The sequence below is a fragment of the Triticum aestivum genome, chromosome 3A (genome assembly GCF_018294505.1).
Source record: "Triticum aestivum cultivar Chinese Spring chromosome 3A, IWGSC CS RefSeq v2.1, whole genome shotgun sequence".
NCBI classification, from domain to species: Eukaryota; Viridiplantae; Streptophyta; class Magnoliopsida; order Poales; family Poaceae; genus Triticum; species Triticum aestivum.
In genome coordinates, this window is record NC_057800.1 from 7,357,820 (window position 1) to 7,377,030 (window position 19,211).

At 47.2% G+C, this 19,211-nt stretch overlaps 2 protein-coding genes and 1 pseudogene across 3 annotated transcripts; 1 reads left to right on the forward strand and 2 right to left on the reverse strand.

Moving 5' to 3' along the window:
- Positions 1-1,739: 1,739 nt before the first annotated feature.
- On the reverse strand, positions 1,740-5,010 carry LOC123057459 (uncharacterized). 2 transcript variants are annotated; one of them, XR_006426865.1, is made up of 4 exons: positions 4,798-5,004; positions 2,596-4,405; positions 2,374-2,492; positions 1,740-2,273 (listed from the first exon to the last, which is right to left on the reverse strand). XR_006426865.1 is itself a non-coding variant. In XM_044480422.1 (4 exons), the coding sequence occupies exons 2-4, from the start codon at positions 2,978-2,980 to the stop codon at positions 1,887-1,889; spliced, it is 891 nt and encodes a 296-aa protein (XP_044336357.1). In that variant the 5' UTR covers positions 2,981-4,405; positions 4,798-5,010; the 3' UTR covers positions 1,740-1,886. The 2 variants fall into 2 exon arrangements, 1 of the variants encoding a protein (XP_044336357.1); XM_044480422.1 differs by having other exon boundaries at positions 4,798-5,010.
- A 766-nt stretch (positions 5,011-5,776) lies between these two features.
- On the forward strand, positions 5,777-9,120 carry LOC123057460 (protein MOTHER of FT and TFL1 homolog 2). Its single transcript, XM_044480423.1, has 4 exons — positions 5,777-6,033; positions 6,179-6,240; positions 6,444-6,484; positions 8,622-9,120. The coding sequence occupies exons 1-4, from the start codon at positions 5,839-5,841 to the stop codon at positions 8,849-8,851; spliced, it is 528 nt and encodes a 175-aa protein (XP_044336358.1). The 5' UTR covers positions 5,777-5,838; the 3' UTR covers positions 8,852-9,120.
- Positions 9,121-16,363: 7,243 nt separating this feature from the next.
- On the reverse strand, positions 16,364-18,271 carry LOC123057461 (L-type lectin-domain containing receptor kinase IX.1-like; annotated as a pseudogene).
- Positions 18,272-19,211: the final 940 nt, after the last annotated feature.

Consider the following 19,211-nt stretch of genomic DNA (forward strand, 5'->3'; position numbering starts at 1 on the left):
TCGCCGGCGATGGCCTCGGTGTTTACACAAAACAACAAAAAACGTGTGTTGAATATGGTTAATCTTAAGACGTCTCTCTCTCCCTCTCTCTCCTCCCTCTCTCCCCGTCTCTCTCTCTCTCGCTTTCTCTCACTCTCGCGATGAGAAATCTGCTGTTTTCCCCTGCGACATTTTTCAGAGGTATGCATGTGTAGTTATCGATGTTTTCTTTTCCCTATATGGTTATAGTGGGGTGTTTATTTGCAATCTGGATCGCCGCCGGTATGAAAAAAAGCGGATCTTGCGCTATAAATTATAAGTTTGCTTCCATAACAATATTTTAAAAATATTTAATAGGTAAAATTAACATCATATTTAGATTCCACACATTTTTCTATTAAAATTTCATATATAATATGTTAAAATCGAAGTTACGGTTTAAAAGATGCAGATAATTTAGAAAATCATTTGGTCTGACTCAAATATATTCCAAAATAATTTTAAAAATACTTAACAGGTAAAAATAATCTCATATTCATATTCTAGATATTTTTTTAATCAAATTTCATATATGACATGTTCAAATTGGAGTTATGGTTTAAAAGATATGGATGATTTTAAAAAGCATTTGTTTGACTTAAATATGATCCACGGATGAATTACCTAAAACATCACGGGGGTTTCGAAAAATGTAAAATAACGGTTTGGGTGTGATTTAAACCGGATGGCGGGTTGATTTTAAGAAAAGACGGGAACTTTTGTGTAAAATACGAAAATAACGATTCGTTTTCACTTAAAACAGGACTACGGGTTGAATTCTTTGAAATAGAGGGACTTTTCTAAAAAATGCCATGACGGACGAAAGAAACCCAATTTGCTTTATTATTAGATAAAGAATATTCATATTATTTTTTATAAACTTGGTCAAACTTCATGAAGTTGACTTAGGATAAAACTAATATGGAGAGTGAAAAACTAGAGGGAGTGGAAAACTAGAGCCAAGTGATGCCCGGCTCCTCGTCGGACTTCATGTGAGTGAAGAGCTTGTCGATCTTCGCTTTCCACTGGTGCAGCAAACGACGGTTGGACTCCACCTCCGCCGCCTTTTTCACTTGGCCACCTCAAACTCCGCCATAGCGTCGGCCATGTCGAAGCCCGCATGCGCCAGATCTGCCTCCTCTGCCTCTTCCTTCTCTATGGCCGCCACCTTCCCCTCCTCCTCTGTCTCTGCCTCCTGCTCCTCTATGGCGGCCGCCTCCGGCTCCGGTCCTCCTCCATGGTTGCGTCCTCCTCCTTCGGCTCTGCCCCTCCTCCATGGCCGCGTCCTCCTCCTCACCCGGCTATAGCGAATCCGGAACTAGGACGACGACGATTCGAGCATCACGCCTAGTCCGGATCTCCTCTATCAGCTGCAAGCGCCGCTTCGGAGTGAGCATGGTTCCCGTTGACTACGAAGTCCTCCGTGACGACTTCATCAATCTCAAGATAATATGCCGGCTCAGCCTCTCAGAGGTGATCATGAAGATAAGATGTGCGTACATGCATTCATAGCAATGAAAAAAATAGCGCGCTATTTGAAATAGCGCAACCTTCAAAAAAACGCTATAAACGAAATAGCGTGCAAAATAGCGTTTCACAAAACATTATTCAGATTTCAGCATATAGCATACAAATGACAGATATATCAACACAAATGACAGATTTCAGCAGCTAAAACCAAGGCTAAAACATTGTTCAGATAACAAAGCATGGTCCAGATATAGGCATATAGCACTGTTCAGAGTTCATATATTCAGATTTCAGACAAACAAAGTAGACGGATAAATTAAACAGCCTACAAGCAAGGTCCAGAATAGCAGAAATAAGGACTTAGGAGTTTAGGAGCCAGCCAACAACGATGCAGAAGCTCAATCAGAATCAGATGAACTTGCTGCCATGGCATCATCATCCGAATCAGAAGAACCCACAGATTGCAGCTCATCATCACGAAAAACTGGGAGCAACTTCTTCCTAGGCTGACGAGCTTTATTTCTTTTTGATGCAACAGCTCTTGCTCTCGGTTGTGGTATTGGTTCTTCTTCAGGTTCATCTGCAGTATCCACAACTGGAACCGGCACAATTCCTGTGATCCACTCGTTATCTTCATCTTCCACAACATCTGCACGTGTTCTGTCCACAAGTGGATCCTTGTCTTTGTTCATTCTCTTTTGTTCAAGTTGGGAGTTGGCCTTAATGAAGACACGATCTCTCATTTTGTCATGAAGTAGCCTGTTGCGCCTTTTGCTGCCTTGAACCTGATTGTACATTGCAAGTAAATAAACATCAGTAAGAAAAAGAAACATATGTGCATATAAAGGATATGTTGACAGTTTGTACTTTGTACTACATTCTTACCTGCTGAAAAACACTGAAGTTTCTCTCACAAGCTGATGAGCTGCATGTCAAGCTCAAAATCCGCATAGCCAGTACCCTGAGATTTGGTGCACTTGATCCATGATTGGACCACCATTCAGCTGCATCAACAAGTAACAAATAACAGTTAACAAAGCTGCAACATCTAATTCGCATTGCAGCCTACACATCTTATTTCAACAATGTAAATATTTAGTTCTTTACCTGGATCAAAGTTCTTGTTTCTCCGCTGCCTTTTAGCACTGTCCCTTCCAAACGACCCCTCTTCATTTTGATATGCCTGGCACTCAACTGTCATTATATCTTCCTTCTTACCATCTCTAACCATCTTCTCCATGCAAACAACAAGGCCATCTTTAAATGTTCCATCCAACTCAATCTCCAGCTTGTTTTCATAGTAGTAGTATGGGTTTAAGAAGTATCCAGCCCTATGTAGGGGCCCCTTCAATTTGTTGTCCCATCTCTTATCAATAATGTGTAGCACTTCCTGGATACTAGCCTCCTCATTGTCAAATCTAGCTGCAATCTCCTTCTTTGCATCCAAAAAAGCACCATATATGAAACCCATAGCTGGTACATCGCTGTCCATTCGCCGCAGCAAATTAGCCAAAGGCTCAAAGAAGTTGACAGCACGTTCTACTCCTGTCCAAAAATTTCAGAGCGCACACTTCGGTTGGAATCACGTTCTTTCACCTTTTTTAAGTAACCCATTTCATCCATCTGATCTAATCTGAATAGCTTCTGCAGTTCTTTCTTGTTGTCCAGCATGCTTTTCAAGTTCAAGTAAGCTGTAGCAAACCTTGTAATGCTAGACCTCACCAGATCTTTCCCAAGGAATTCCCTCATTAGAGACAAAACTCTAGTGTGTGCATAAAGGAAAACAGTGACATAGTAGAGTCCACTTTTTTAAGCTTGCCAATATCCTCTAACATCAGATCAATAGAATGGGCAGCACAACCATTCCAAAATATGTTGGGGCGCTTTGCTTTCAACAAGGTTGATGCCGCTTGATTAACACTTGCATTATCAGTCACAACTTGAACTACATGCTTCTCACCAACCTCTTCTATGCATCTATCAACAAGCTCAAAGATGTACTTCCCATCTTTCTTCACGGCTGAACAGTCCACAGAATTAAGAAACACCACACCATGAGCACTATGAACTACAAGATTCATTACCCCTCTTCCTCTTATGTCAGTCCATGCATCTGTCATGATTATACATCCAGTAAGCTCCCAAGTCTTCCTGTGTGCATTGAAGGACTCCTGAACTCTTTTCTTCATCTTCATCAATATTGGGCCACCCATTTCATAAGGAGTAGGACCGTCCAAGTCATCACCATACTGTCCAATTGACTGAAGCATGAGGTCAAAGCTGGGAAGTGTGACTACGTTGAATGGAATGCAAGCTTCATAGAACCACTGGCAGATGTACTCACAAGCACGAGCCCTTTTTAGTTCTCTCTTCTCAGTTGTCAGCTTCCCCTGGATCGTGTTAGCACCACGTTTCCTCTTCCTTGCGGCAACAAGCTCTTCGGGAGTTAATTCACAGTATTTGTCCATAGGGCCACTTGAAGATTTAGATTTATTTCTTGTTGATCTCGATGGCTGAAGCACAAGTGCAGAATGGTTTAGTCCATCTTCATCACTTGTAGCTTGTTCTTCCCCCTCCAAGTGGCTCAAGTCAACTCCATTTCTGCGCCTCTTCTGCTCCATAAGCTTGGCTGGCTTTTTGTCACCCTTCTTTGTCAAGTACTGAAGGATCTCCTCTTTGACATCAGCTGGCACTTTCTCACAGTGATCCACACCAGACTTAGGAATGCATGCAAGGTGCAATTTGATTCGACTAGTGCCATTGCTGGACAAATGATCGCAGAATATGCATCTTAGACAGTTCTTCTTGCTGATGTCCAGACATGTGCAATATTTCCATGCTGGATCTTTTGATCTAGGAACAACCTGTGCTCCTTCTCCCTGTGTAGCTGTTGATGCTGTGCTTGACACATCACCGCCTACATTCATGAATACAACAAAGTATTTCAGAAATTTTAACTGGCTTGCAAATAAGGAACATATGATTGCAGCAAAGTATTTATTTACATTTACTAGTACCAAATTTGGAAAGTACCAACTCTGGTTGTACTAACTACAAGGTACAAGCACTGAGAGTCTGAGACTGAGAGCAATCAGCAAGTACTTACTAGCTTACTACTAACAAAGTTAACATGGAGATGATTTAATTAGAAAGTAGAGTACTAGATAGTAGACACAACTACACAAGTCATGGACAATTTAAGATTGACTAATTACGAATTTAGGATTGACTATTTTTGGATCGGTGTTCATCAAGAATCAAGATTGACTAATTAAGAATTTAAGATTTATGAATTGAAGCAACTCTTACCTGGTTCCTGGTTCGCCGCCGCTGAAGCCGGCGCCGACATCGAGTTGTGGAGCAAGAGGAGGCGACAGCGACCTGAGAAGAGGATTAGAGGAGGCGACGAAGACCCGAGGAGACGACAGCGACCCGAGGAGGCGGCTGGCCGTGGCTGGAGGAGACGGGCGAAGCACCGGCGGCCGCCGCTGCCACCGTCGCCTCGTTCGATTTGGGAAGGGCTCGCTCGGTAGGTTGGTTAGGGTTCGCTCGGCTGGAGGAGAAGATATGCTTGGTTACTGGGCCAGAAAGCCCAAAAGTATAGTGGGCTGATGAAAAATTCGTCTGGAAAAAAACACTGTCGAAAAAATAGCATCGATACGCGCTGTAGCGTGCAATCGCCGTATTTAGCGCAAATAGCGCCGTAGCGGGTGAAATCTGCATATCGTAGCGTTTAGTTTTCAGAAACGCTATAGCGCGCTATTAGCGCCGCTATAGTGTGCTATTTTTTTTCTTGATTCATAGAGATGAGCATATGTGCGTATCTATGAGCGTCTTTTATGTACTGTGTGAGAAAGAAAAAACCCAGACTAAGGAAGTGCATGCATCTGGCTCGGCGAGTGATTGTAAACAACTGGCTCACTGCATTGCATGCGTACATGCATGCGCAGTACACACGCAGCTGGTGGATCCAGCCAGCGGATTGTCTGTCTCGCTGGCGGGAGAGGCACGCAGTACGCACCCAGATCATCACCCCATACGTGGCACGCCGGTCCTTCCAGAGGCCATGTGCCGGCTACGTGTCGCTTGACCTGTACATGCATGATCCATGCACGCATCAGCGATCGATACGTATGCGTAGGCTGCATGCACGCATGGCGCCAAGGAGGGTAGCCCAAGTCCCAACCCCCGTGACAAAACCCTCAGTTAATAATCCGCCGCGCTAGCCACCTGCTTAGCGTAAGCCATATATACACCCAGCCATGCGTCATTTGTACAGGTCGTCGTTGGCTCTCGTCCAGAGAAAAGCAGGGGAAGACAAGGAGAAAAGAGCAGAGCAGAGGAGCAAACATGTCCCGGTTCGTTGATCCGCTGGTGGTGGGGCGGGTGATCGGCGAGGTGGTGGACATGTTCGTGCCGTCGGTGGCCATGGCCGTGGCCTACGGCGCCAGGGACCTCAGCAACGGCTGCCACGTCAAGCCCTCCCTGGCCGCCGACCAGCCGCTCGTCCGCATCTCCGGCCGCCGCAACGACCTCTACACCCTCGTACGTCCCGCCCCGGCCGGCCCCACCTGCCCGCCCTCGATGGACTCGTGGATATGCACACTTGTTCATATGCATGGGAACTTGATGGTGATTTATGTATGTGTGTGCATGGTGATCCATGGATGTACATGCTTGCTTGCTGCAGGTGATGACGGATCCTGACGCGCCTAGCCCTAGCGAGCCCACCATGAAGGAGTACCTCCACTGGTATGTACTACTACTGCTGCTGCTGCTATGTATGTATGTATGTATGATTTGGCACCTGACTCACAATTAAACAAGTGTCAATTCCATAGATCTCCACACGCGCACACCCTGGAGATATGGATATCATCATCGTCCAGCTTCTTTATTTATTAACTGATTCCTACTGCACTCACTGCGTGCGTTTTATTCATTTGTGTCTGCAGGATAGTGGTTAACATACCGGGTGGAACAGATGCAACTAAAGGTTAGTACTTTATTTATGACAAATGGATCATTAGTTTCATATAACACTCACAATACATTGTACTCCAATTAACCATTCACATGTAAATTGCACTCTTATTTTATCGTTCTTGCGTGTCTCTCACGGTATCGCCGATGTACAACTTTGGTTATAGTAGAAATGTCATAATTAATTACTGTACTGCAATTTCAAATTTCAGTATGATGACTTGTACTTTTTTTGGGGGGGGGGGGGGGTCTTATTTCTTTTTAGTTGCCCCCTTTTGATTTAATGTTTGGGTCCACACTTAGTTCTCAGTATTGTTGTTTTAGGAGTAACCATTTGAGCCATGGGAACACACACTGCGCCTCTCCCGCATCTCGACGAGTAGAATTATAGTTGTCTCGACACTTTGCATCTAGCATCATCTTAGTTAAGGCTTTTAAATTAGGAGCTAAATATTTCTCTATTCTTTCATTTCTTTAAGCTTCTTTTACCATATCTCTCGACACCATGAACAATAAGTGCTACTCATATTAGAATCTTTTCATTTAAATTAGGCATTGATATACATAAGTTGTGATTATTGTAATGTTTTCCCACACTGACGTTTCTAGTAATGGTCTTACTAGCAATCTTCACCTTTAGTGTCCGCTTAGGCCTTATAAATGATGACGCTCTAATAGACAAACACAACAAAAATAGAACACATTCGATGAAAATACTTGCATATAACTAAACCCCACCTCCACTCCACCCCCACGCACACACACACACAAACACGTGCTCCAAACCTACCATATATTGCCAATACGTTGGTCATTGTGCCAAGTTCATCTCTTGCCCGAGCCGGTTTTGGATCGTACGTAAAGTCCTCTATCTCACCTAAGACCCAACCGTCACATGTAAGAGATAGCTCATGTCACCCCATGTGCCCTTATACATGTCACAACCATACACAACACATGTCGTTTTCCATTTATCATTGTATGTCGATACCTAGTGGTCCCGACATGCGTACATTCATACTATGATTGCTCACGCATGCCTTTTATTGTGATGGACGGTTAGAATTTGATTTGCCCAACAAGTTATTTGCCTTTCTACTCTTCGGTTAATCTTTCTTTCTTCCTTTTTTCACCGGTAGTTTTTCACCAACGAGATTATGAAATTAGTTCATCAACCACAAAGCATGACGTTGTGTGTCAACTGGTCTCACATCCTTCTAACAATACAATCCATTGGTGCTAATAGAGTATTTTGTGAACCTTGCCATATATTTACTAAAATAGCTCTTGCGAAAAAGAAAATTCACTCAAATGCCTAATTCCAATATTTTACAAAACTGACTAGTACTTTTTTTGCGAGAATCCACAATATGTAGCTGATATAAAATGAACAACATGTTACATGATTTCATACTTTTAAGGCCTTCCGCTATATCCGGCATTTACTTATTATGCCTCTATCTAGACCCCGTTTGTGGTTGCTGAATTGTGTTTGTATGCTAATTTAATAGTAAGTTGTAGGAAAGCAACGATAAACATAGGCAAAAACGAGTTAAACAAACAATAAAATAGAAGAAAAAAGAATAAACAAAGTGGAGTACCGTAACACGCCGCGATGGCAACGCAGCCTTAGACGACCGGCCACACCTACATATGTACCCAAGCCCAAGTAACAAAACAAACTTGTTTGGTGGCCGCTTCCTGCGATGACCACAGAAAAGAAGATACGGTGCATAAAATATCCAAGATAACGACAGTGCTCCAAGGTTTATATCTTATGTGCACCACGCGCGCGGTGCATGCATATGCGTGCGATCGCATGGCACAAACTTTCGAGCATGCACGCAAGCATGGCCGCCGCAACGGCGCCGCGCCGCCGGACGGCCAAGCTGCGACCAAGCGTTCGTCCTGGAAGCATCCCACGTGTCCGGCTGCTACACGTGTACATCCGCGCATGCAGGACACATACAGCTAGTACCTTACATGTAGGTGTACTTCCTCGCCTGTTTCGTATGTAGTCCGCATTGAAATATCTAAAAAAACTCATATTTAAAATGGAGGAAGTAGCAAATTCTGTCTTTTTTGCCGCCCATGCATTCATGCACGGTGGATATATTACGTCCGGGTGTATATATTTGTGGTGCATGCAGGTGAGGTGGTGGTGCCGTACATGGGGCCGCGGCCGCCGGTGGGCATCCACCGCTACGTGCTGGTGCTGTTCGAGCAGAAGACGCGCTTCCCCTACGTCCCGGCGGCGTCGCCGGACGACCGCGCCTACTTCAACACCCGCGCCTTCGCCGCCAACCACGAGCTCGGCCTCCCCGTCGCCGTCGTCTACTTCAACTCCCAGAAGGAGCCGTCCGGACACCGCCGGCGTTGATGAAATGGCGCGCCGGCCTAGCTACTCCGGCACGCCCGCTGCATGCTCACCGACCAACAATAGTTAATCCCGGTGAAGAATAATAACTAAACTTCCATAAACTAGCCAGCAACTGGCATGTGCTGTATTACCGTCCTTTAATTGCACTGTGCTTGTGTAATGTGTATGCATGCATGAGTTGCATGAAAATCATATATATCTCCGCGCGACGGGGATATTTCCTCCGCGTGTTCTTGTAATAATAGTACTAGCATGCAGTTGGCGCTCAATTTCATGTTGTTTCGTTTTCAAATTTCATCCATAGCATAGTCTCTTGCCGTCTTTCTACTTGTCATCATGTGTTAAGTTTCTTTCGATTTGCGATATCTTGTAGGTACATATATACGCACACACTTTGCATGATCATACAAACGCCAAGGTTTTTCTTTCGATTCCGCTTTTTCTTCGCAAGGGGCTGAGAAAAACGGTTTCCGGAAAATCTCAAGTTCGGGGTACTTTTGCCGGAAACTTTTAAACAAATTTCGCATGCAAACCAATATAGCGTCAAAATATGTATCGTGATGATATATGCACACATGTTCTCTTTGGCATTAGCTAGATGCATCATGTGGCTTTATTTCATCGAGAGCCGTTGGTTTTACCTTGGCTCATAGGTAAGCCGAGTACCCGTGAAATGACACTCCAAATTAAACCGAGAGCCGTAAGCCAAGCGCAGCACTCGGTTATTTGAGACTTCGCCGAGTATGTTTCATACTCAGTTTTCTTTTTGTAGTCATGTTTAGATTTAAAAAATTTAATTTTTAAACGCGGTATTGGAATTTCTCGAGGTCCACCAAAATTTCCAGTAATGGATAGACACAAAGCTGGTTATATCTTAAAAACCTCGGAAACCATAGTAGTATACAGTCTTTCTCATTGTTTTTTGTTTGACTGTTTATTTCTCATTGTTTTTTGGGTAACCGAGACCCAAGATCTCAGTAATTTTTATTTTAGAATCTCCCAAGGTCACAGTTCAATTGAAGTGTGCAGGCAATAATCCTTTTGGCCCATTCTGGATAGGCCAGGGAGGCCCAGCTAGTAAGCTTGGGCCAATGTTGTCTCCATGTTTAGTACTCTATACTACAGTATGAAACTTCTCTCAAACATAAGTACAAGCACTCAAAAAAAATAAAATAAGTACACTCTCAGGGGAATACCATTGAAGTATGAGATTTTCATTCAGTCGTGCGCTGCCACCTCTTATCACGGTGCTGAAACCGCGGGCTATTTGTGCCAAAACTGCGGTGGAAAAATCAGTATCGCACAGGAAAGGATTTTGTGGATTGCTTGCTTATGTTGTCTTGAGCCACACTTTTTGGTGTGCTTATAGTTAGTCCAAACTGTCATTTTAATTATATAGAATAGTTAGATAGTGTCGGCGTCCTGGGAACGGGGTCCCCAGACTTGTCTGCCTGCGGCCCACGACGCGGCTCCACCAACGGCACGATACGGCCCCTCTTCAGCAGCAACCGCTCAAGACCCTCGCGAGGGGCCAAGCCTCGCGAGGCGGACGACACAAGACCTTCTCAGGGGCGGCATCGCTAGGCTGGCTCCTGAGGAGCGAGGTGCGCGTGCCGTGAGCCGTGACGATCAAGGCCAGGCGGGCACCAACGGGTGCAGAGTACCAGTTGCCTGTTTGGTGCTAAAGGGGCAAGCGCAGGCGCGGAGTCCTGAGGCATCAGGCAAAGTTTTCTATATTGGTGCAACGAGACCAAGATCAGCAGGACGGCAGGAAGGAGGTCACCGCGGAGCCCACGGCCGTGTCACCACCAGAGCCTTTCGCAGACGAAGACCACCTTTTGTCAGGATAGCTTGTACTAGTTGTCTTCCTTCAAACTTGGCCGTTGTGGGATCCCTTCCCGCCTAACATTTAGGAAGAGGATCAGGGCCTCTATAAATAGGACTAGCCACTATCATAGAGGGGACGGATCATTCAGATCATCCTCACACACACTAGCTCACCGAGTTCAAGAACACCTCTTCTCAGGAGGTTGTTCATTCCTTGTACCTGTTCATCCTTAGCCTACAAGGCAATCCACCACACCACACTGGAGTAAGGTATTACACCACAACGGTGGCCCGAACCAGTATAAACCCTCATGTCTCTTGTTCTTTGGGTTCGTCGAGCTAGGCCTTGAGATCGTTGCGAGAGCGAGCTAGGGAGAGAGAGATCTTTGTGTGCACCCCAGTGTTCGAACCTCAAGGGTTTGCCGGAACCCGTAATCCGACAGATAGATAAGATTTGAAGGGCTGCACTCCCTAGCTCATCATTAGAGTTGAGATATGGGGATATGAGACAAAACCTCCAACTCAGATTTTCTTTTGTTTCTTTTTTTTGCGAATAATTCAAACTACATATGTTACAACACTTACATTTACTTCAAAAATTTAAAAACATTGAATTTGCAATATCTTAATGGCAGCGTATAAAATTTGTTAGCACGAGTTTTGAAAAATATTGATGGCATTGAAAAAAATGTTTGTGACATTTGAAATACATTCACGCATTTTAAAAAAATGTACGGAACATTTAAAGAAAGCATTTATACAATGTACATAAAATTAATCATGTAATTCCAAAACAATGTTTCATACATTTACAAAAAAAATTCTATGGGACATTTAAAGAAATTTTCATGTGTTTAGAAAATGTTCCTGAAACTTTTAGAAAAAAAAATTATGCAAATGTAGAAAAATGTTCACATATTTTAAAAGAACGAATCTTATCAATCAAAAATGTTTCAGAGCTTATTTGAAATATGTTTAAGATGTATCTATTTTTTTCAACATGTATTTGAACAAAATTATAATCATGTATTTGATAAATATTAAACTTGTATAATAATGTTTCAATGCATACAAAAAATATATGATATGCATGCAAAAAATAAATAGACATCAAAACATATATTTGATTTTTTTGTTAATCATGTATTTGAAAAAAATGTTAATCCTGAGGAATGAATTGACCCATGGAAAGGAAGTGCCTCCTACTGAAGTATCTAATTCATCATTCTGACAGGCAAAGTGTTGAAAAAAAAGTGTTGAGGAAATTATAAAGGGCAAATCCCCTATGATTGATAACTTTTCCAACCTGCACCGGTTAGAGCATCTGATAGGCAAAGTGTTGAAAAAAAGTGTTGAGGAAATTATAAAGGGCAAATCCCCTATGATTGATAACTTTTCCAACCTGCACCGGTTAGAGCATCTCCAGCCGTTGGCTCCCCAGGGGGCGCCTAAAATCGCCGTCTGGGGGTGAGCCGGCACAAAAATTGGGCCTGGGCGAGTTGGTCCCCAGCCGCAGGCCCCAGGGCCGGCCCCAGGCGCGTTTAAAAATAAAATTTGTATAGCAAATTTCGGCACCGTTCGGCGAAGTTCGGCTAAACACGATAAATTTCGGCCAACTTGGGCATATATTTCGATAAAGTTCGCGGATTTTCATTACATAGCACATATATAAACTAATCTAAAAAAACTGGCTAAAGTCGCCGCCGTCGCCGCCATCCTCACCGCTGTCGTCGTCGGCGGCCTTCTCCTCCTTGACGCGGGCGACCCTGCTGGACCCCTCCCCGGCGTCGCCATGACGGACTGGTGGCGGCGTGTCGTCGTCATCGTTGTCGCTGTCGTAGATGACGACGACTCCGCCTTCGTCACGGCCGCGTCGGCGCTCCGCGAAGCGGCGCAGGGCGGCGCACTGGCGCTCCTTCGCCTTCTCCAGGCGCTCCTTCGCCTTCTCCAGACGCTCCTTCTTCATCGCTATGGAGTCCCTGCACGCCCATTCCAGGGCCGCGTCGTCGTCGTCGAGCTCCGTCTTCACCAGCGCGGCCGGCTTCTTCTTCACCGGCGCGAGCCCCGGCTCCGTCTTTGGCTTGACGAAGCGCGAAGGAGGAGCTGACGAGGAGGCGCGCCGGCCGCCCTCGTTGATGACGATGCCGGCGCTGCGAGTGCGCCGGCCGAGCGGCGTCTCCGCCGCGGGCTCGGCCTTGACGCCGAGCAGGGCCGGAGTACCGGAGGAGTGCGAGGAAGATCGCGAGGAGGAAGAAGAGGAGGAGGACACGAACCTCCTTCGCGCCCATGGCCCGGCGTGTCGGTGGTGCGCCGGGGCGGCCACCCTCGCCGGGTACGCCAACGGCGGGTCGTTGCCGCCCTCGAGGTACCTCAGCACGCCCTCGAGTGTGCGCCCGGGGACGCCCCACCACACGTGGCACCCCTCGCTGTTTTTCAGGCCGCCGATCACCGGCGCGCCGTTGGTGGACGCCAACCGCTGCTGCTGGCGGCGCTCAAAGTACGCCGCCGAAGCCGCGTGGTTGTCGGCGGCGTACCGGGGGAGGGAGAGTTGGGCGTCGGTGAGGGAGGCGCGCACGACCTCGACCTCCTCGGCGAAGTATTTGGGCTTGGCCACGGCGTCGGGCAACGGGGGAATGGGCACTCCCCCGTCGCTGAGTCTCCACCCCGTCGGCCCGGCGCGCATGTCCGGCGGCGCCGGGATGTTCGCCTGGAACAGGAGCCAGGACTCCTGTTCGCGGAGCGAACGGCGGCCGAAGCCGTTGGCTGCCGCCTCGTCTCCGGGAAAACGCTCTACCATGGCGACGGGCTCGGGAGAGGTAGAGAGGGAGAGGGAGGGGCTGGGCGGCGGCGAGGGGCGGGGCTGGTGTGGGCACAGGCGAGTGAGGCCACCGGCTATATAGCCGCGCTGCGTCCGCGTGTACGCGTGCGAGGGAGGGGAGGCGTCGGCGCGCCGTCCCGTGACGCGCCGCCCGTGAGGAATCAATGGCAAGGCTGACCGGCGGCAGCCTTGCCATTGATTCCCCGCGGGAACTGAGGCCGTTGGGGGAAGACGAGGCGCCGTGTCGCTGACGCGGCTGGCCCGCGGCTTTTTCGCGCCAAAACAGCTCGCCCCGGCACCCCTGGGCGCCCCTAGCGGCCGGATTCGGCCTGGGTCCGCCGGCGCTGTTTTCGGCCCAGGCCGGCGAAAATCGGATTCCTGGAGCGCGACTGAGCCTTTTTTTACGCCGGCGCGAAAAAATCATCTGGGAAGGCCTTCCTGGAAACGCGGCTGGAAATGCTCTTAGAACTCCACGCCTACCTTGGACAAAACCACCCGCTGGTTGGGTGGCCCAATTAGTGGACGCCTCATTCGTGAAGGAGTCCGGTGAGGCAGGTGATTCCGTGGAATAGTGAAGGAGCAGTGATTCTTGCAGCATATCATCATTTATTTCACTGCAAAGATGCCCTAGAAGAAGAGATCAATGCCATCTTGGACGGCCTATCACCGAGTTCGCAATGGTCGGATTATCCAATCTGATAGTTCGACTGCGATTGCCTCTTTGACTGATGAGTCTCTGGACTGGTCAACTTATAGTCAATTAACGCGAAAAATCTAGACGCTTTTGGATCTTCGGGTTTTTGTTTCATTAAAGATAGAGCGTAGTCAAAATAGAGTTGCTCATAGTCTAGCCAATATTTGTCGATCTGGGGGTAGCACCGCCTGTTGGTTGCGCCATGTTCCAGACAATGTAAATGAGTTTGTATTAGCAGACTGTAACACTAATTCCTAGAAATAAAACCTAGGATTCACCCCGCAAAAAAGCCATATGAGCAGTGGCTTAGGAAGTATGGTTCGGGCCACCTTCGATCTTCGTGCTTTTGTTTTAAGAAGTCAACGCCGGGGGAAGGGGGGGGGGGGGGGGGGGGGGGGGAGGGTGGAAGACGCCCCACTTGAATTTACCCGAAGTGACGGTAAGCATCCTAAATCCTCAGTACAGAGGGTTACAAGTTAGTGGAGGGGTTAACGGGAAACATGCGAGAATATTGGAGGCCTAAGGAAAGCAGCCGGAACACTCGATTTGAGAGATCGGAGACAACAACTGCTATGATTTGGTCATGGAGGGTCACACAACACAGAAGACAACTTGGTAGCGGCGATTCAAGATCCTCGACATCAGCAGAAGGCAAACCATGCTCTAGAAGTCGTCTGGGCCAGCGGAGGTGGAGAGAGCTCCCATATTAAGCCACATGAGAGGGTTGTAGGAAGTCCAAGCGCAGACTAGAGGGAGGCGACCTACATCAGTGAAACAATAGATGAACCGTGGTCTATTATGATCACACTGTAACTATCTCATATGATAGTGATAAATGAAAACATAAGTTTAGTAACTATGTTCCCTCATGATAAGATCTCAATAAACTACTCCCTTTGTTTCTAAACTTAAGTCTTTTCAGATATTTCAATACGAACATACGGAGGGAGCACATATGACCTTAGGGCCATGGAGGCATGGTGGTAGGTGGATTCTGTACCGTGCCGATGGGAGGGCTCCGTTTGTAGGTGTTTTCCTGAGTTTCATGAGGTTTTGCATCTTGTTCTGGAAGGCGAGGCAACGGTGGCTTTCTGAATATGGAATAATAAGGTTCTCCCTGCTTATGCCCCATCCTGCCGGTGTGTCTAGCGTTCTCGGAGAGCGTGTGAAGGTATGTCTCCGGCGTATCTCATATGATTCGATCGGCGTTTGACTTCATGGATTCTCTTGGATCCTGTCTATGTTTGTGTGTCTATAGGTTGAATCCTTTTGAATTTCGGATCTACGCTTATCTTGATCGACAACAGTTACTTTTCTGATGCGCTGGTCTTGTGGGACCTTAGCACAACTACTTTCTGACTGTCTACTACAACAAGGTTTACCCGGCTCTGACGAGGGAGAGACAATGACAGCGGCTTGCCTTCGGATCGCTCGAGTGCTTGTAGTCACCGCTAGGTGGTCCACATACCTGGATTTTTTTTACTTCTAATATTCTTTGTACGACTTGGCAACAGATAATAGATTGGAAGGTTTTCCTGCGAAAAAAAGGTAATCCTATCCTATATACACCTAAGAGAGTTATCATCACTAACTTATTTATCTCAACATGTAAGCATGCCACCTCATCATATAAATATGAGTGAGATAAGGCTCACCACGACATGCAATTATGCATGTGAGAAGACCCACCACAACATCTGATATGCATAGGAAAATATTTTCTATTTAATTATTCTACTTAGATTCAACAAATATTGTTACAACTATACAAAATCAAATATAATAAGTCATATGCATTTTTTTTATTTTGGTTCTTATGTTATCAATCAAAATTTTCATCGACTAATTCCCACAGCGACGCGCGGGGTATCCTCTAGTAATATGAAAGCTCGAAGCACCATAATTCCAAAAAAATCAAGGAAGTTCAGGTGACGACTAGTGCACAAAGCAAACAGTAGCTAGTGGTAGTACACACTCGATACGTACACTCATATGTACAACTCTGCCACGTCTCACTCACAACATTACTGAAAAGCTGGAATAGGAAAACTGCACGAACATCAACCCTAAATGACCAAAAAGACATATAGCAAGACGATGGCGCCACTTTCACGAGGCGGTGAAGCTTCTTTTATTACAAACTACTATAAAGTAAAGTAAAAAGTTAATATGGTCATCTGCCACTGATTGCCCAAGACACCTCGCTGCAAACATTGGCCGATGACAACGCATTGTCTCCATGTGTTCCAAGGGAGATGTCGGATGTCGGCTGTGACAGGCTTGGCAGCGTGACATCCTTGGACTGCAAGACGTTCATGAGCTGCATGACCGACGGCCGCGCACTCGGGCAGGGGTGCGTGCACCAGAGCCCCACGACAAGCGTGCGGTGCATCTGCCACTTATAGTCGCCGTCATCATCGAGCAGCTGCTGCCAGTTTCCTCCCTTTAGCTTCTCATCCACTGCTTCAACAATGGCTCCCTTCTCGTACAGATCCCAGATCCACCTTAGTAACGGAATGAATTTGTCGCCTGATTGCTCCATTTCCATGTCCGGGTGCCGACCGGACACGACCTCCAACAAGACAATACCAAAGCTGTAGACGTCGGCTTCGGCGCTCGGCCGACGGGTGCGGATGAACTCCGGGTCTATGTACCCAGCGGTGCCCATGATGACCTTGGTGGTCTGTGGCCCTGCTCCATGCTCCACGAGCCTCGCCAGCCCGAAATCCGCAAGCTTGGTGTTGCATGATGAGTCAAGTAGTATGTTGCTGGGTTTGATGTCGCCATGCAGCACACATTGATCCCACTCTGTGTGGAGATAGCGTAGTGCAGATCCTAGACCAAGGGTGATCTTGTACCTCTCTGACCACGTGAGGACACGGCTAGTGCTGTATATGTGTCGCTCAAGGCTGCCTTCAGGAACGAGCTCGTAGATGAGCAGGAGCCCCTTGCGGCTGTCGGACCAGCCTAGCAAGTGCACAAGGTTCCGGTGCCACAGGCGACTTATGATCTTCACCTCCGACTCAAACTCTTTCCTCCCCTGCGAAGATGATTCCGCAGACAACATCTTGATGGCCACCGGGCGGTCATGGTCGCTAAGGTTGTCGCCTCGGTAGACATTACCGAAGCCCCCTTGCCCGAGTTTCCCCTCCTCTGCAAAGTCCTTGGTGGCGGCGGCCAGCTCACGGTAGCGGTACCTTCTAGGGCCTACTCCTCTCTCAAACTCAGCTTGCTCACGTGCTTCGTCGTCGGAATCATCTACCCTCTCCCACACGCGTCGTCGATGGACTACGAAGGCGGCGACGCAGAGCAACACGAGAAATGCTACTACTGTGGAAGGCACTAGCACGGGCACTAGTCGCCACTGTCGCGGACTAGTAGCCATTGTGACATCATCTAGAGTGGAGTTAAACGACCAAGACAACACTTGATGCAGCTCGACGCACATGCCAGTTGGTGCAGCAAAGCCGACTGCAACTTTCTCGGGCAATTCCTTCTTCATGTCCACCGACGTGCTTACGTTGTAAAGCGGCTCATCGCCGTCTATGTGGAGACGGGCGACCAGGACACCTGTGCGGTTGTCGTAGCTGATCTCGGCAGTCATGGTGTTGTTATCGTCGGAGACCAGGCGCTTCGCCACGTTGGTGTAGGCCCTGGAGTTGATGGAGTTCACGTCTATGCCGACGTGGTTGTCGTTGTGGTCCCAGGCGCTGCGAAAGGTGTCGAACTCCACCTCGACGACACGGTCGTCGCCAATGGCGTTCAAGTTGTTGCTGTCATTGAAGAGAGCGAGGTTCCCTTCGTGGCTGTTGGGAGGAAGCCTGGACGGATAGTGCGCCAGGAAGAAAGACATACCATCAGCCACACCGTCGTTGGGCGTGAAGCTTAAGTTACAGAGACGAAGCCGGTCGTCCGTCTCGTTTTTTAGCCTGATCTGGAATGTGAAGTTGGAGGAGAAGCTGGCCACCTCGCCCGTGGCATTGTCCCAGAGCGGCACCGGGCGCGCATAGGAAGCCCGGCCGATGCTGAAGAAGTTGGCTTTGATCTCGTTCTTGGTTAGCTCGATGGCGCCGGAACCCATGCGTGTATCACGCTCGCACCTGAGCTCCGTGTCGCAGAGGTCGCCGGAGCTAGAACTGGAGAAGTTGAAGCTCAAGGAGAGCGTGGTAGCTAGGCCCAGAGGTCCACTGACTAGCAACGACAGTGAGTAGCAGAGACAAATGGAGATGGAGAGAAGGTGGTGATGAAGGCTCGTTACTACAGCAGCCATTGTTGCTGTTAGGCTCGGGGATCTAGCTAGCTTGGGTTTGTCCTTTTTGGCAAAAGAGAGCTCCCTCTCCGATGTTATATAAACGAAACCAATGTTCTTGGCACAAGACAACTTGCTCAGTTGCCACTTGGCACCATGCAGGATCGATGTGATATGGCCGGCAGTGTTTCCAACAATAATACCATAGCAGCCTAGCTATAATACTATGTTGAAATAATCTTGATTTGGCCAATGTAAAAGAAAAAAAAACTGTCGACTAGTTTGTTTTTGCACCGCTTCAAGTAAACAAGCAATCTAAGTCAAGGTGGCATCAACGCCGTTGGTGTTGGTGCGATTGCTAGTCAAAACACCCTAACTAATAATACTATGTTGGAGATAATCTTGACTAGGTCAGTTAAAAGAAAATTTTGACTAGGCTGTTTTTGGCATCCAGCTGCCAAGTAAACAAGCAGTCCAAATCACGGTGGCGTGATCGGAGACCAGACGCTTGCTCACATGATTTTTTTTAAAACATATTACCTTTTTGAGCGAATTTTCAGATCTAGTATGATCTATACTAATAACTGAAAAATTGCGAATGTATGATGTTGTGGTTGTCATTGTGGGTACAGGGGCAGAGGTAGGTAACGAACCCCAAACGGTTGGGACTGATGCGATTGCTAGTCAAAACACCGTAACTAATAATACTATACTGGAGATAATCTTGACTTTGTCCATTTCAAAAATATTGACTAGGTTGCTTTTGGCATCC

Coding starts and splice junctions, on each gene's coding strand:
- LOC123057459 (XM_044480422.1), bottom strand. CDS start 2,980: ATGGACAGCGATGTACCAGCTATGGGTTTCATATATGGTGCTTTTTTG. Junction 2,493..2,595: donor AAACAAGAACTTTGATCCAG/GTAAAGAACTAA, acceptor TTGTTGATGCAG/CTGAATGGTGGTCCAATCAT. Junction 2,274..2,373: donor ACTTCAGTGTTTTTCAGCAG/GTAAGAATGTAG, acceptor ATGTACAATCAG/GTTCAAGGCAGCAAAAGGCG.
- LOC123057460 (XM_044480423.1), top strand. CDS start 5,839: ATGTCCCGGTTCGTTGATCCGCTGGTGGTGGGGCGGGTGATCGGCGAG. Junction 6,241..6,443: donor ATGAAGGAGTACCTCCACTG/GTATGTACTACT, acceptor TTGTGTCTGCAG/GATAGTGGTTAACATACCGG. Junction 6,485..8,621: donor TGGAACAGATGCAACTAAAG/GTTAGTACTTTA, acceptor TGGTGCATGCAG/GTGAGGTGGTGGTGCCGTAC.